This window comes from Nannospalax galili, unplaced genomic scaffold (assembly GCF_000622305.1).
Source record: "Nannospalax galili isolate Female #2095 unplaced genomic scaffold, S.galili_v1.0 scaffold169, whole genome shotgun sequence".
Lineage (NCBI taxonomy): Eukaryota > Metazoa > Chordata > Mammalia > Rodentia > Spalacidae > Nannospalax > Nannospalax galili.
Window position 1 is genome coordinate 4,790,840 of NW_008360327.1, and position 17,161 is coordinate 4,808,000.

Consider the following 17,161-nt stretch of genomic DNA (forward strand, 5'->3'; position numbering starts at 1 on the left):
TTTGTGAAGTGGAGGGCGGTGTGTTTTTTTTGTGTATAATTTTTTTTTTTTTTTTTTTTTTTTTTTTTTTTTTTTTTTTTTTTTTTTTTTTTGAGACTGGACAGAGCCTGGGTCTGTTTTCCCTGGTGCTCTGGGCTTTCACATACTTTCTCTGAAGCTCCTCCCCACTTATCCATGTGCTGCTTGGTGACCTGCTTCAATGTAGGACTTTCTTTCTTCCTCTTCTCCACCTCCCTCCTTTGAGCAGCTGCGGAGATTTACAGCTTCCCTGCCCTGTTATTTTTCTCTTACGCTCTAATAAAATTGTCCTTGAGTTTCCTTTACAGTCTTTTTAAAAAAAAATTTTATTAACAAGGCTAAGAACAAAAAAAAAGAAACCTGTTTCCTGGTAACACTAAGATTCATTCTTCTGACAAAATTTTCTCTACAGGACAGGTCACTTATGTGGAACACCAACCCACCCCTCTATAGATGTCTCCACTCTGCCGTAGTCTGTCTGGACAGCAGCACAAAAGTGGCATAAGGAGGATTTCAAATGTATCTAAGGACTGAGGGCAGAATACACAGGGCTGCCTTTGCAGAAGTTTTCCGGACATGGGTACTTCATGCAATATCTTCATTCACAAAGAGTTAACAATAGCTTATTTAGCATCTAGGCTGGGAAACTAAAATAAGTGGCTATTAATAAAGATATAAGTCCATCCTCAGAGAGGTTACCAGGTAACTGAGAAGAAAATCTATCATTTTGGCAAACTGCATTTAAAAGCCCTTCCCTTTAGCTAAAGGAGGCCACAATGTAAATAAGAGACCAGGTTCAGAGTTGGCAGAGAAGGTGCTATGTAGACAAAGCATAGAAAGAAATGCTGAGATGGTCATCTGCACCTCGTAAGTGCCTTGTTTCTGTGCCTTCTGTGCTGCCTCTAGACCGATGCCAGACCACCTAAATTCACCTGCTAGTTATCAGATCCCTGTTGAACCTCCCAGCCTTCCTTCATGACCCAGTCGTCTTCAGAAGCCAGCCTGACGCTAGCCCTCCAGTTACTTAAATGGTAGCACTCACGCAGGAAAACTGGAACAGCTCAGGGACCTGGTGGTGCAAAAAGAGCCAAATATTCAAAGAAATTACTTTCTTCCTCCTTGTCCCCCTAAGGACAAAGACAGAAGATTCATGAAGAGCTGATAGTATTCTCAAATAGATTATTTTTGCTATACCCTGATCCTCCAGGAAAAATACCTGCTCTAAGTTGGACTGCCAGGGGTGAAGGCTATGATAAATAGTCTGTATTTCAGATCTGGCTTCTCATTCACAACACTAAATAAGTGAACCAACTGGCCTGGCATAAAACGCTGCTTGTAATCCTCAGTACATTTCTCTTTGTACAAGCATACTTCTTACGGGAAAGGTAGAAGAACTCACCTTAAGGAACAGAGAGCCGTTATCTACATCCTTTCCAGAATGTTCTACACACCCACACCTCCTATCCCTCATTGTAAAATCAGCCACAGTAGGAGGCAAAGACCACCTGAGAAAAATATCCAATAAACAAGGTCAGAAAACACACTGAAGCAACCTGTAAGCGATACTAATGATGATTATCAAATGGCCTCACAAGATGGGAACTGCTTAGACTTTTCAGAGCAAAAAAAAGGCCTCCATTGTTTCAGTGGTAAGGTCACAGGCCAATGGGGAGGTGAGGGAGGGAGGTACAGGCAAGGGGAAAAAACCCAACAGAGAGAAATGCTCACTCAAGTTGGCCAGGGGGCCCCTGCCTTCCCAGGATCCATTAGAATACTACAGAAGCTGGAAAAGCACCCTATAAACCACAGAATAGGCCTCCTTCAGTCTGTGGTTCTGGCTGGCCATGTTCTGACACACTGGGACAGTGCCTCAGCCTGCACACCTTTGGCACTCGGGACTCACTACTTCTCCAGACAACACTTCTGTACACTTGTTATGATGTGATATGGCTAAGAATCTGTGTGGGTGTCTGCATGCTGCAGCTGTGATTATCTCTATGCAGATACTCATCACCTAGGAACCACGTCCTGTTAACTCCTGCCCTCTCCTCTGGCCCCCTGGCCACTGATCCCTCCTCCTTGTCAAGAGTTCCCCCTGGGAAGAGTTCCCAAAGCCTCACAGTCACCCTCCAGTACAAGTCACCCTAGAAGTCAGAGTGAGACCCATTTTCCAAGCAGTTGACCTAGTGCAAATTATAAGTTTATAGTTTAGAGTGAACAAACAAAGTCCCTTGAAGTGCATGCTTTTAATGCTTTGTGCTGAGTGTTTTTCTTTATTTAATACTGTCAGGAGCTACATGCAAGTCTCTAGCCCTGGCTGTGAGGTCTCTGCCACATTCCTGTGATCGAGCCACAGCTGCCCTCAGCAATACCCAATCACCCTCTGGCCAAAAAATCTGTCTGTGGTGAACAAGCAAGGTAGATGAGGGCATGTTCTGAAATGTTCTACATGCAGAACTCCAAACGCAGGATGTTTTTGACTTAAAGTGGCATTCATCAGAAGAGTTGAAATAAAGAGAGGAAGACAAAGAATTATTCCTATTGCCTTTTATTAAATTATCTTTTAAATAGAAGAAATGCAAGCCAAATATGGAAGAAATTGCCTCTAATCCCAGCACGTGGGAGGCCTGAGACAGGAGGATGGAGACTACAAGGCCTAGACTACACGGCAAGACCTGGTCTCAGAATAACAAAAAAGAAAAAAGAAAAGAAAAAAAAAAGGAAATGAAACTGAAGGCCATGTGGAAACACAGTGATGGAAGAACTTCCTGTGGGTGTGAAACTGCAGCGATGGGGGAGGGCTACTCTGCAAAGACTGGCAGTATGTCTGCTGCCAGCTGAACTGCACTTGGTGGTTACTCTGACACTTCAGAACTTTCATTCTGAATCACCTGTTTGGCTCAGCAGTAATCCTGGTTTGGGAGATAAATGACCACAGAAATAACAGACCTTTAAAATATCTCTATATAAATCCTCACAGCAGTCTTCCCCACCACCTCACCACCACCACCAAAACCCAGCATGAGTGATGCTCTCTCTACATCAGCAGGTGCTTGAGCAGAAGACATCAGAGCCTCCTCCAGCTAATGCATGCAGCACAGCACAGCCCAAGCCTCCCGGAGCCCAGCACCGTGCAGGTGACTGCACCTGGTCTGTGCCCCCCCCCACCAAGGATTTTCATATGCATTGTCAAAGAGAGAAATGAAAGACAGGCATCCTGACCAAGGGACCATCTTTCCTCCTCACAATGATAACAAGGAAGTGATGCTGAGGTCCCTGACCTTCATACAGTCAGGAAGTTCAAGAGGTTGAATGACGTGTTCAGAGCTACAGTGCCAACAGCTGAAGGAACTCATGTTCTACCATGGGCTCTGTCACTGTGGGATCCTCACCTGGAATGTCACAGGAGAACAGTGTTCACACCTAGGGCAAGAATGGCATTCCCGCTGAACAGCCCTGGAGTTCTTCCATCACACTGACCCGGAGTGGCTCAGAGTTCAGAAAAAAAAATGTCCTTGGGGAAGTCTAAGGCAAAACTAACTGTCAAGATAATAGCAAACCCAGGAGAAAGTAGGCCAGCTTGATGACTTAAGCCCCAGAGAGCTCCAAACACAGGAAGGAAAAAACAAAAACAAAACGCAACAAGGATATAATGGGAAATAACTGAAAAATACCAGAACGTCCTCTTGGAACACAAGTGTGGTAAATCTCACCACTTTGAAAGATCAACTCTGACATCTACTTCATAATTTTAGGCCTTTTGATGTACTGGGAGGAAATAAAACAGTGATAGAACAGTTTGTCTAAATTGAAGCCCAACATCTACATGTACAATAACTAGTGTTCTTAAAGAGGAAGATGTGCCCAGGCGTACAGTATGGCTCTGAATGTTTCTAGTTGCAAGAATACTGGAATGGACTGAGCGAGGTAAAACCCTCTGCTGGAGTTGTTAACTGAGGCAGAGCTGGTACCTCCTTCCTTCAGCTTTACCCGTAAATGCTCCCTGTTGCCCTGGGAAGATACTTCAAGGGAAAGGTCATTCACCCACTGGTGCTATTTCAGCTATGAAATAACCAAAAAACCTCCACTCAGGAAACAAAATTTCCAGGAAGTCTGGAGGATAACTAAGAATGTACTACTTTAAAATAATTTTTTTAAAAAACATTAAATCATAGCAGAAATATTTTAAGAAGAGGAGAATTTCAGTTTCTTATAAAGAAATGCTGGCAAGATCTGCCCTCCTGGCCAGGCACAGGTATCATGACAGAAGAATCTTGAATTTCCAGGAGTTGGAAACGACATTCCTACCCTTAGCCACATACTACAATGGGAGGACACCACAGAAGGTGCTGTGCAGGATAATGGCATAGGAAGGACATCTGAGTCACAGGAAGAGAGGAGGTCTGATTGATGCACAGTCACTGGCCAGACTGGAGGAGGAATAATGGCCAGGCAATCTGAACCTTTAGAAAATCAACCTCAGTTACCTCCTGCCCAGTAGCCCCTCCCAAGCATGCCTTGGTTACCCATCCAGCAGCCTCCTCCTCACCTACGAAGTATACCACAGAACTGTAAACCATAAAAAGCTGAGAGAGAGAGAGAGAGAGAGAGAGAGAGAGAGAGAGAGAGAGAGGTGTCACTCAATCTATTCCAGGAAAAATGGACAGCCCTAGAGAAGATCCTCTTTGCTGACAACCAAATTACCCAAAGGCTCCTTCTCAGTCCTCAGCACCACATCCCAGGCCCCCAAATATCTCTTCTCCCCCATTCAAAGCCTGCTGTATAGTCTTATACTTACAGAATTAAATCAAACCCATTACTCTTAAGCTGATGATAACCTTGATTTCCATCTACAGCACATGAAAACCCTTTTTCCTGTCTACATGTGTTTGGCAAAGAAGATGCTATTTGATGGCTAAGTAAGAAAAGGTTTCCCAGGAGAGGGTTGCACTCAGAATAGAATGCCAGAGTCTCTCACAGACACATGATGATGGTCAAGGTAGGGTGGGTAAGTGTGAATTCTAAGCATATTCTTTAGACCACAGTGGGCACACAACAATATGAGGTGCACTTCCTTGCTGCTAGAGGAAATAATTTCTCCAGATAGAGCCAGCAAGGGAGAGGGTTAAATTCAGTAGAAAGACATGAAATAGAAGGTATATTTTCATCAAAGGCACACAAAATTGATAACTACAGTACAGGAAAAAAATAAGACTTAATTCCAAGGTAAGCCACCTCAAACTTTGTTGAATACTCAGAATTAAGGGAAATGCACAAGAACACAACCATGCCACTCTGGTTAGAGTGGGAGAAATGATCCCATAGTCCTCACTTTTAGGGAACTGAAATCAGCATTAGCTTTGGAGTATAACAGAATTGGCTTCAAAGGCAACCTTGCTCATTTTGGCTCCTGCCCATTCAAAGCAGTCTGAACCTCAATTTCCTTCTCTGTCAACGAATATTTGCCGAGCAAGATTTGTTATAAGGGCTGATAGAGAAGGTGAATACATGTTGGTCAGCCAGCATAGGACTGAGCATACAGCTAAATAAATCAGAACTATTGTGATGATATGTTATATGCTCACATGAGATTAAATTAGTTATTTTCCCCCTAATCTTTCAAGTTACATTGTATGGAAATTATCATTTCCATGTAGCAGTTGAGAAACTGGGTTTCAACTAAATTATAATATGGCCCCAAAGTCACAAAATGACTTGGCATTAGGGCAGTTCTTTCTAGGACTCCCTTCCTTTTCTTTTGTTGTTGAACCTAGACGAGTGTCTCTAATTCCCTTACTCCTCACAGAGTGCTGCTAAACTCTGAGTAACTGACAGCATCCTCAGATCTCTCACTGCTGGAACTCTGTATGCTTATGTGTGTTTTGTATTTGACCTTGCTTCTAGAGATTCATCTTCATGGTCTCTGTTGTTTTATTGATAGACCTAAAAGAAAATTAGCATGAACTTAAGTTATTATGTCACTTACCTGCGTATGTTTAAGATGCAACAGGTTTCTATCCTCCGACTTTTAAAAAACAAGATGCTGGGCGTGGTGGCACACACCTTTAATCCCAGCACCTGGGAGGCAGAGGCAGGCGGATCTCTGTGAGTTCAAGGCCAGCCTGGTCTCCATAGTGAATCCAGGCCAGCTGGGGCTACAGGGAGACACTGTCTCAAAAAGACCAAAAACAAACAAAAACAAGATGCATGTGCAGAGTGCATCTGCAAAGCCCCTGAAGTCTATTCTAAGTTCTTCACTCAGCATCTACTTCCTTCCAGACACTCCTTTCCCACTTCATGTAAACTGACTCATCCTAAATCCTCTTGGAAGAGCATCCTGATTTCCCACCAAAGGGAGATGTATACCCTTGTTAGAAAAGTCCAACAGCCTTAGGCCAGGGAAGTACTATTTCCACGGGTTTCCTCTCTCATTCTGCTACTGAAGTGATTATGTTCCCTGAGCATCCACAAATGCCTCTCCCATCTGGAGGGTTAGTCCTAAGTTTGAAATGTGAAAAGAAGTGCTAGAGAACAGTGGACAGACACTTCACCCCAAAGTTGTAGGCCATGTATAACTACTACAATTAATAGAGCAAAGAACTGGTTTGTGATGTGAAAGTCACGTTACCATTTTCCTATGGAGCTTTCCCTTTATAAAAAAGAAACTCATGTGGAACCCAATAGAAGCTCTCTTTGCCTGAAGCTGTCAGTCACTTGAGCAAAATATCAATTGGTTCACTTAAAAAATGAAAGAACATAATGTAACAACCAACTTCTCCTGGCCTCCAAATTTGAAGGCTGAGTCATCAAAAACAAACCAAAATAAAACAAAACCCTTGCTATTCTGAAACCTGTCTTAAATCAATTTGATACCTTAATCAATTTGACAAACATTGTGGGAGTGGAGGGTGGAGGGGGTAATAGTGTGTGCGTGAATACATGTGTAAGTGCATGTGGAGGCCAGAGATTGACATCAAGTGTCTTTCTCAATTCATTTCCACCTTATTTTTTGAGACACAGACTCTCACTGAACCTGGAGTTCACTGATTTGGCAAGACTAGCTGTCCAGCAAGCCTCAGCAACCCTCCTGTCTCCGCCTACGCCTCCTTGGGGCCAGGATTATAGGTCCACAGTGACGCACCTGCTTTTCTTTTTTTCTTTTTTTAAGGCATGGCTGCTGGGATCTAAACTCGGGTCCTTATGCTTGTACAACAAGCACTTTACTGACTGAGCTTCCTCTTCATCCTGGGACATTTTTTTCTAAGAGCCACACAGTAAATAGTTTAAGCTTTCCAGACCACAGTGTCTGGGTTGACAATGACCCAGCTCTGCCACTGCAATAATAAAGCAGTCATAGACAAAATGTAATCAACCAAATTTGGATCTGTTCCATTAAAACTTTATTTATGGATGCTGATGTTTGAATTTCAAAGAAGTTTAACATACTTTAAAATATTGTCATTCGTTTGGTTTTCTTTTAATCTTTGAGAAATGTAAAAACCATTCCTTGTGTGTGGGCTGTACAAAAAGCAGGAAGGGGACTAGATTTAGCCCATGGGCTATGGTTGGCCAACCTCTGGCTCAATTTCAGCACATGCATCAAAATGCCCCAAAGCAAGAATCTCCACTTGCACAAGGACCAGCTCCATGGGGACTCCTTCATGCCTCCTAGGGTGGGACTTGATTCCTAGGGGTAGCTCTGGGCCCACTTCTTCAAAACGGGGCTCATGTCATTAAAATATCCAGAAGACTTGATGAAGGATTAGGTACTGATCTGTTACTCACAAAATGTCATCTTCATCCTTTCCCTATCCATTATCACTGATCCTGTATTTCTGATTTATTCAAAGTAAATTCTAAATTCTCAAGTTCATTCCACAGAATTTTTCCATACAAACGACAGGCAAAGTTTCCACATTCCCAGTCAGCTTCAGCTTTTGTTTACTCTCTGGTTGCAAAATTACAGGAATTTGAACGGTAATAAAGTTAGTATTCTAATCCAATAGAGATAAGAGAATACTCTTGTCATCTATCAAGGAATTACAACTCCATGCTGATAACTTTATTCATTTATTCCTGGAAAGTAACAGTGCTCAGTCTAAGGACGTGTGGGAAGGATAGAGTTACTCAATATGAAGCAAGCTCCTAATAGCTAAAGAATTCTATAGGCTATTTCTCAGAGTGGGGTCATGAAACATCTCTATGCTTGGTATCCAGCCTTTCCCTTTCTGTTCCCTCCAGTTGCTGAGGAGTAGAAATGCTTATTTGGAAACCACATGTTCAGATAAGGTATTTCATCTTTCTTTCCAACAAAAAGCACCTAGCTTCTTGGATGAGCATTAGCCACCCTCAGGCACACTTAAGTTTGGAGTGGATTTGGGTTTGCACACCCAAAATTGTAAGTCACCACTCAAATTCTGATAGTGATGGGAATGGAGAGAAAACAATGACCATACACACATACACACATCACACACATACACACAGAAAATCCAACATCACACAAAGAATTGGTATAACAGCTTTCAGGACCCCAAGCCTCCCCACACCCCTGCTCCCACACACATCACACACATACACACAGAAAATCCAACATCACACAAAGAATTGGCCATTCCAGTGGTCAGAGACAGAGATACTTTTTTTCAAAGCTGAAAATACACAATTTCCAAAGCAACGTGTCACTTTCTAAGTAGAACCTCAAAAGTTTCTGTCAAGTATGATGATAACCTTTGGTTGCAAAACACAGAATTCAGAAACCACTGCTAAGTTGTAATGGGGAGAGGGGAACACATAATCCATATGCTCTGTCAAATCAAGCCAATTTTTATTCCTTTGTATTTGAAAATACTAAAGTATAGTGAACCAACTTTCCTGGATTCCTGGAATTGGAGTCATTTTTGGATGAAGGATTTTAACTTTTAAAACTAGGACAGGCTTATTGAGCCAACTATGAGGAGTTTGTCACCCTTGAAAGTCCCTTCTAGCTCTTTGGTCTTAAATACAAAAAAAGAAAAATCAGTGCATCACCTGTCATGAAATTGCAGCCCTATCCAAAAAGTAATGGGACTTCTAACACAAATCTCAAAAGACAACTGGCAACAGAAATATTAAAGATAACCTTTGAACCATTTTTTAATTAATCTACCATGTCTACAGCACAAATAGACATCAGAGTGATAGACAGATATTCTGATTAGTGCCTATCACCTGTACCCCAAAACTTTGTCAACAAAAGTGTGCCTTTCAGAGCCTTCCCTCGGCCTCAAAGATTCTTGAAGACAAAAGCTTCTACACTAAATCAGTATTCTGTTATCACAGGCTGGGTATCATATCCATCCCAGGAAGAGAGGCCACTGCAACTTCACCAAAATAAATTTAAGAATGTAGACCCCATTCATTCCCAAGAAACTGACGCTATCAAACACACCTCTAGTGGCTCTGCACACCTATGATTGCCTTTTAGTACAGTAAATCAGGTTCATTCACCACAAAGCCTGAAGGGTCCATCATGTTTCAGATTAAGATTCAGGCCAACTGTACTCCCCCACCCTTTGCCTTCTCTAGTTCCCAAGTCAAATGCTCTTTGGTGGTTTTCAGGGTGATGATCTCTGAGCCCTACAGGATCTTCTTTCACAATGAAGACTGGGGCTTCCTCAGAGCATTCATCTTAGAAAGACCTACAACACTAATTAATGATTGACACCAAAAGGAAGTTCCAAAACGTTTTGACTGCTCAGATTGAGCAACTAGGAGAATGGGTGCAAAGATTAATATAAAAAAAAAGTATTAGAACATTTGCTAGGCTTAGCCGGTCACTGCTACCCAATAAGCAGGTTGTGTTCCAGAATCACAATTCCTGCAGCTTCTGCTTCCCAGATGAATATAAAATATAATGATAAATATGTCATTATATCAAATTGTATCAGAGGCTTTTCTCCTAGAGGCCCTAAATATTCCATCTAGGAGACTGATGATTCAAAATTAAATTCCAAGTGAATCAACCTTTAGAAGTTGGTTATAGAACAGCAAAAACAGAGAAATCAGACAAAAATCTCTAACAGTGCTTCTTACCTTCTTTTTGGAGTGATTTCTCTCGTCCTCCTTTGTACCTTTGCTATTTTTCCCAGCACGGGACACCTTCTGGTCCCCAGACTGCTTTATGGTGATCTTGATCTCAGGTGGACATATATAGTTCTCCAGATTTTTGGGAGGTTTCTTAGCCCTCTTTGTGGTCTGAATCTTCAGCTTCAAACTCCCCTCAGTGAAGTTTGCCTCCTTGATGGAAAACTCCTGCTCTTCCAAGCCATCTCCAGCCACCCATTTTTCACTGTCTGCATTAGAGTTGGAATCCACATCCCGTCCTGAGCCCAGTTCATCCTCTTCCTCTGGCTCCATGCGTTCTCCACCCACAGGGATGTTTTTCCCAGGTCCAGCAGCAGAAAGTAAGGGCTCTCCTGAGCAGCCAGGAGCAGCCGGGGACTTGGATGAGGAGGCTGGCAGGAATTCCGACTCACCCCCTCGTTGCCGGGAGCTGCTTAAGACTTCCCTGGACTCCATGATAATCCTACAGTCTTCAGGAGTTCTCAGAAGGGGAAAGGGGGAAGGGAAGACGAAAAGGTCAAGAGAGGGGACACCCAAAATTCCAAAAACAAAGTCGTCCAGCTGTTATGCTCAGTGTCCCAAGGATGGAGATATGGTGAGGTGTTCAGAAGAGATCAGATCTGCAACTGAGAAGCAGAGAGACAATTGGCTATGGTAAGAAGGAACAGGACCCCAAAGATAGCCCACCCAAGCTTCTGAAGTCCCTTCCCACTGGCCTATGACATCAGAAAAATAGACAGAAAATCATTCAGAATGTGCACACACAAGATTATATTAGAGCACATGGAAACACTCTCACATGCCTTCATAATGGGCTTTATTAATTTTTATGGCCGCAGGCCCAATAATAAAGATAAGGGGCTGAGTCCTCAGCCAGTAGCAAGCCAGGGGTTTGTTCTACTGAAGCCACAGCTGGCTGAGTCACCAGGTAAACCAGCCATGATGAAGGGAAGTGCTGATGCTCAGGTCTGTGGCAACCGCTGACTGGCTTCTTCCGTCACTTCCCTCTTCTATATGAAGAATAGTTTACAAAGCGAACACAACTCACAGTTGCCTGTGTGTGACAAACTTCCACCCCTCCAGAGGTGGGGCATTTAGTTTGCCTTACCACTGTCCTTTGTCAGTTTTTAGTATACATTATTTCAATTACACAGTAATAGTTTTTTCTTTATTTGCTTTTGGGGTTTTGTCTTTTACTCTGGGAGACAAAGTTTCATTTTGTAGCCCAATCTGGCCTAGAACTGACTGGGTAGTCCAGGTTAAATTCAAATTGGGGGCAATCCTCCTGCCTCAGCCTCCTAAATTCTGGAATTGTAAGTGTGAACATGGCAATATATCTCTTAAATGCAAAACTTAGATGTGAGAGTTAAAAGAAACCGAAAAAGATTTCAATAGGAAATCACTTATAACACTGTGATTATTTCAAAGCAAACTTTAAACTGTTTCTACCAACACAAATGAAAGACATTTAATCACTTCAATTACGTAGGTAAAAATAGCCATTTGTGCAATTTTAATTTCCTTTTTCATTCTCCCTCCCTCCTCCCTCCCTCTCTCCCTCCCTCCCTTCCTTCCTTCCAGACAAGGAGAGAAAAATCGGGTTCTCTCTATATTCTCACAGGATCAGGCAAACTATCCTTCCTTCTTACTCTCTCGGTGTCCCTTTATTCCCTAGTTCAGACTCATAATTGCAAAGACCAAAAGCAAGCCCAAATGCCCATTTGTAACAGAAAGGCTAACATCTCAAAGCTATACAAAACCTCAGCATACCCTATCTTTCTACCCTGAGGCTGACATCTCTTCACTTCCAAACCTTCCTTCTTGCACCACTGAGCACTCTCCCCAATTCCAGCAGAAACTTCTTATTTTGGGTTTCTCCCTGTGGGTCCAACAATTTAAAGAGCTGGCCAGCAAACGTATCTAGAAAATGTGCCCAGTGATGCTTGAGAAGACATGTTGAGAGCAGCCAAGAACTGGAACATGACAACAGAGTGTATGTCTTCTCTCTTTCTGTAACCAGGACATTTTCAGCTAAAATCCTGAGAGGCAGCCAAACAGAAAGATAGCTAGAACTTCCACATGACCCTGATCCCCTGAGAAGTTCAGAAACACACTTCACATCCAAGAAATGACTCAGTTTGTAGAAAGACATGTTCACAAGTGGTTCCATTTTGAGGAAAAAACAATGAATACATTTTTATTCTGGAAAAGATGAAACTTCCCTAGTAAAACTATAAGCACAAAGACCACAAAAAAAATCCATAAAAGTGAAAACTGAATTCAACAATTGTTCTGCAAGTCCTCCAAAGTTCCAAGATATAATGAAAATATCATCCTTCCCCTCATGAAGGTTGCACTCTTGTTCAAAGATTTAAAAAACAACTCTCGACAGAACAATACTGTAATAAAAGACAGGAACAAAAAGAGAAGGATGATTTTTTTCAGTTGGTCAAGGATAAGAAAAACTCCATATATAGGAAAACTCCAAGGACAGCACAGGCTCTTGGGCTTTTTGAAGACAGAGTATTAAAAGAAATAAAGAAGACAACGTGGGGCAGGGGGAGCTACGGTGATGGATCTGTTGTTAAAGTGCCTGCCATGTAAGCCAGATGACCGTGACGGAAGTTCAGATTCCCAGAACCTGCTTCATGAGCTTGGCTGGTAGGTGGTGGTCTGCTTACAACTCCAGCTTCATTCAGTGGAGACAGTGGCTCCCCAGAGCAAACTAGCTAGGGAGACCAACAGACATCAATCTCGGGCCTAGACACATATGAAGACAGGAGTGTGTACACACAGGTGCCTACATACATGTACACACATTCTACATACGCATATATATGAAGAGAATAGGAAAAAAGGAAGAAAAGCAATAGCAGACAACAGGCAGGGCAGCACGAGACGAGGAGGGAGCCAGGCGCACAAGGGACTGTGCTTGGCAAAAAGCAGGCTGATGTGTGGATAAAGAGTGTGGTACAAAGCGAGAGGTGTGGCAAATAACAGGATACAGCTGGATCGTGAAAATCCTTGAATGATATACTGGTGAGTCTGAATTTCATCTAACAGGTAATGAGAAGCTGTTAAGGAAAAAGAAACTATCAAAGCTCAGCTTTAGGGAGTCCAGCCCTCACACCGCATGCCTGAATTAAGGAAACCTGATATTAAAAAGATAGTTGACCCACTGCTGAAATTTAACTCTGGTTGTTTGAAGACCTGAACCAGAGCATTTGGCATTTTTTATAACAAATATTATTCATAAAGCAGTAATGCCATTTCAAATTGTCCCAGTCTTTAAGAACATATCCATCCCAGGCCTCACATACTAGTCTCACTTTAAGAGTCCAGTCTTGGGCCATATTAGCCACTAACCTGCAGTGTCTACTCAACTCAAACCTGTCTCCACAACGGCATGACATACAGAGTTCTTTCTGCACTGATATTTTCATAGAATTGGTTCTTCTATCTGGTTTCACTGACCCTCGCAATACCTAGCATATGACTGGTGTTTTTGTATCTGTGGTAGAGCTAGAGAGATGGATCAGTAGTTAAAAGCACTGGCTGCTCTTCTGGAGTTCAGTTCCCGGTTGCCCAATTCCAGGGGGATCCAACACCTACTTCTGGCCTCTGAGGGCATTGCATGCAGAGGTGCACTTACATACATGCAGGCAAAGTATTCTTATGCATATAAAAGAAAGTAAATTTAAACATCTGTAGCATGAAGGAACGAATGAAAAAAGTAACAAGCCAAACAGATCTCAAACCTTCCCATATTTCCAGGTTATGTCCATCTTTACTTCTCCGTAGTAACATTTTTACAAACTCTGGGCCATAGCACTTACTCTGTGGCCAGACTTACATTCCACTTAGCTGTATAGACTGCCACTAAATGCCAGCCTTGAATTGTCTTCTAGTTGTTTTGAGCACACAAATCTTATTTTTGCAATTCAACGGCAATTCATTCTCAGGCTGAGGCCAACTGTGGTTGAATAATGCTTACATTCACTTCAGTTCCACTGCAGGGTTTTTAGAAGTTCTTTCTGAATGAAAATGCATTCACTCCCTGACAGCTATTCAAAGTCCTATGTTCAAATTACTCCCACAGTAGCTCCACCCACCCAGGAAGCTCCTGCCAAATTTCCTGCCTATCCAGGGGATAATGATCCTGCTTCTGAGTCCACATGAGCCCCTCACCTTAGAAAAATAAAATAAAAAAGCTTTCAAAAGCACAAAGCAAAGAAACCTAACCTGTCTGTTGACTTCACCAGCATACAAAGCTGCTGTTCACCTTTAGCCATCCCAGCACACACCTGCCAGCCCACATGCACAGTTCCAAGTTCCGTGGTGAGTCTGAAGAACCACCAGTCCTCTTGTGATACACCCCTGCCAGCACCCCACGTGTGAGCACATGCACGCAATCACAGAGCCCGGGCGTGGGGGGAGCAGGGGTAAGGTGAAAGCATTTTGACCTGTCACATTCCTGCAATCAGCAGCTGGTCCAGAGGGGGCAGCACACAATGAACTCTCTGTACTCACTCAAGCCTCCAGTGCAACAGCAGTTACCGCTTTTGTGGCTGCTAGCAACTCACATGGGTGACTGAAACAGTAAAATTTGCTTAGGAAATCACTATTGAGCAGGTCCTAAGGAAGCAGCAGGGCAAGGAAGGAGTTCTCAGAAAGAACACTGGGACAGAAGTGTGGCAACTTTGTCTCTACTCCTGGCTCTGCCATGCAAAGGCATGGAGATTTCTGAGTTCTTGATCTCAGTTTTTCCTCAACAGCAAATGCAGTGGCGTCAAGGTCCCACCCACACTCATTGCTCTGTAGCTGTACCTGGTACAGACATAGGCCTATGGGGACACTCCAAATTGAAGAGTTTGAAGCAACAGCGGCAATTCTCTAGTGGCCAGGGAAAATCAGCATAGCTAGATGCTCCTCATACTCAAAGGAGTCCCAAATAGTATATCCTCTCTCCACTCCAAATCTGCACAGTGCAATGATTTTTTTTTTTCCAGTCTAAAATATACTGCTGCCTGGGGAACTCTTACTTATTCTAAGCCCGTTGAAAACAATGCCAGTTCCCAAGCTCCACTGTCTGAGTCAGGGTACCAAAGGCGGGCTCAGTACTCTGGCTTTCAGTAGCTTGTAGGTGCTTCTAGGTTGGGGAGTCTGAGAACCAGTGCCTTATGCTTCTCTGTAGCATTTGCATACCCTTATTCAGTGCCATGACCACCGTGTGCTTTTATTCTTTATTTTCCAAGTATCGCCTTATTACAAAGGTACTTGGAGTCTTTTGAAAAAGGTATCAGTGGCATTTGAACCATGTATACCATCTCAGCACCTCCACAGCATCTGACACACAACACTCAACAAATATATATCTGACTGAATTAATCAATGAAAAAAACTAACTCAAGCTGGGTTCCCAGCCTCATCTACCCATCTTACCACCCACATACTGGCCACTGTCACCCTAACTGCTGCTTTCCAAATCTACAATATGGCAGAAACCGACAAAGCCCTAGGCCTAGTCAGTAGGAGTCAAAAGATATGATTTATGTGCTTCATTTTGCCTCTTGGGATCCCTCATGAGACCCCTGTCAGTCTCAGTGTCTTGGCAACAAAATAGGAAAGTGGCGTCTCCCTTACGCTCCTCTTTAGGGTCTAGTTTACAATTGAATTTTTTGGTAGTCAAATTCTATGCTGCTTCTTTTAAAATAAAATTTGTAAAAGCACACACAGTTCACAGAATCTAAAAGGCAAACAGGAATCCTGAAGAGTCCTCAGTTCCCTCACACCCTCAGATCTCCACGGACTTTGCAAACTGCCACAATACCGGGGACTTCGCATCCATTTTGATAGGTTAAAAAGCAGTAGGCTGACTATGTATTTTCTCAGGTTACAACTTTTGCTTCAAAACTCCTCAGAATGTCTGTTAATACTTAAAAAGAAGAAAAAAGTCAAGGTTGTCTAAGTTTTGCCTTTTTTGACTTGGCAGGCAATTTGTTTCATGAGTTTTTTAAAAAATCCTTTTTATGATTTTTATTTTATGTGTATGTGTGAACTGCCTGCATGTAGGTAAGTGCACCTGTAATGTGCAATGCCTGCAGAGGTCAGAAGAGAACACTGGATCCCCTAGAACTGGGGTTACAGATGGCTATGAGCCACCATGTGGGTGCTAGGAATTGAACCCGGGTCCTCTGCAAGAGTAGCTGGTGCTGTTAATCGCTGAGCCATCTCTCCAGAGCCCCTATTTTATGTTTTTTTTAAAAAATATTTTATTTATTATTTTTATTTCATGTGTATGAGTATATTGCCTGCATGTATTTTTTATGTAGTGTGGCTCTGTCTCTTCTGGATTTCTGTCTCTTCTGGATTTTTCTAGAACACCAGGAGCCATGTGGCTCTGTATGTAGCTCAGGCTCTTCCTAGCTTAGGATTGTTCTTTTCAATTACTCCTGTAGTTTTGTGGTTGTTGTTTCCATTTAATGTTTCTGGCTTCCAAGTTCCCATGATTCTCAGTTTAGCCCTAAGACTTAACTTGTCCTCTCCGTCTCCCACTTTTGGTTATTCTTCCTCATGGGTTTTCTTTCTTTCCTTTGCATTATGGGAGATCATGCTCATATCTGTCCTCTGTAATACAATTTAATTAGATTTTCCAGGCCCTCTTTGCGTCTACTGTGTTCACTGTGGATTTTCAGTTCTGCAGTTGCTCCTGCAGTTGGGGCTGTTCTGCCTTTGATGCCCTCTGCTAACAGCTGCACCTTGGGCTTCTTTGTATTTTCGGCTCTGATCCTACAGGGTCATGCTTCATCTTGTTGAAGATGCCAGGAGTTTTAAAAATTATTCGTATTTTGCTATGATCATAACTGATTCCATGATAGTGTTCCTTTTATCTTGTTTTGAGTGTTTTCTCCCTTCAGGCGTTTTGTTGTCTCCTTACTCACATTCTGAAGAGGAGAGAGTCACAAAGAGGAAGCATTTACCTACAGAGAAAGTATGATGTTTGCCTGTGAGTCTCCTTTCCATCCACCACAAAGCCAGC

General features: G+C 42.7%; 1 protein-coding gene across 2 annotated transcripts in view; it reads right to left on the reverse strand.

Moving 5' to 3' along the window:
- The window catches only part of Setbp1 (SET binding protein 1), a 400,094-nt gene that overhangs the window by 368,407 nt on the left and 14,526 nt on the right, over nucleotides 1–17,161 (reverse strand). For both annotated transcript variants that reach the window (XM_008825920.2, XM_029560082.1), the window contains exon 2: nucleotides 10,093–10,748. In XM_008825920.2, coding sequence (XP_008824142.1) covers nucleotides 10,093–10,578 — 486 coding nt within the window. In that variant the 5' untranslated portion in view covers nucleotides 10,579–10,748. The remainder of the gene's footprint in view (nucleotides 1–10,092; nucleotides 10,749–17,161) is intronic.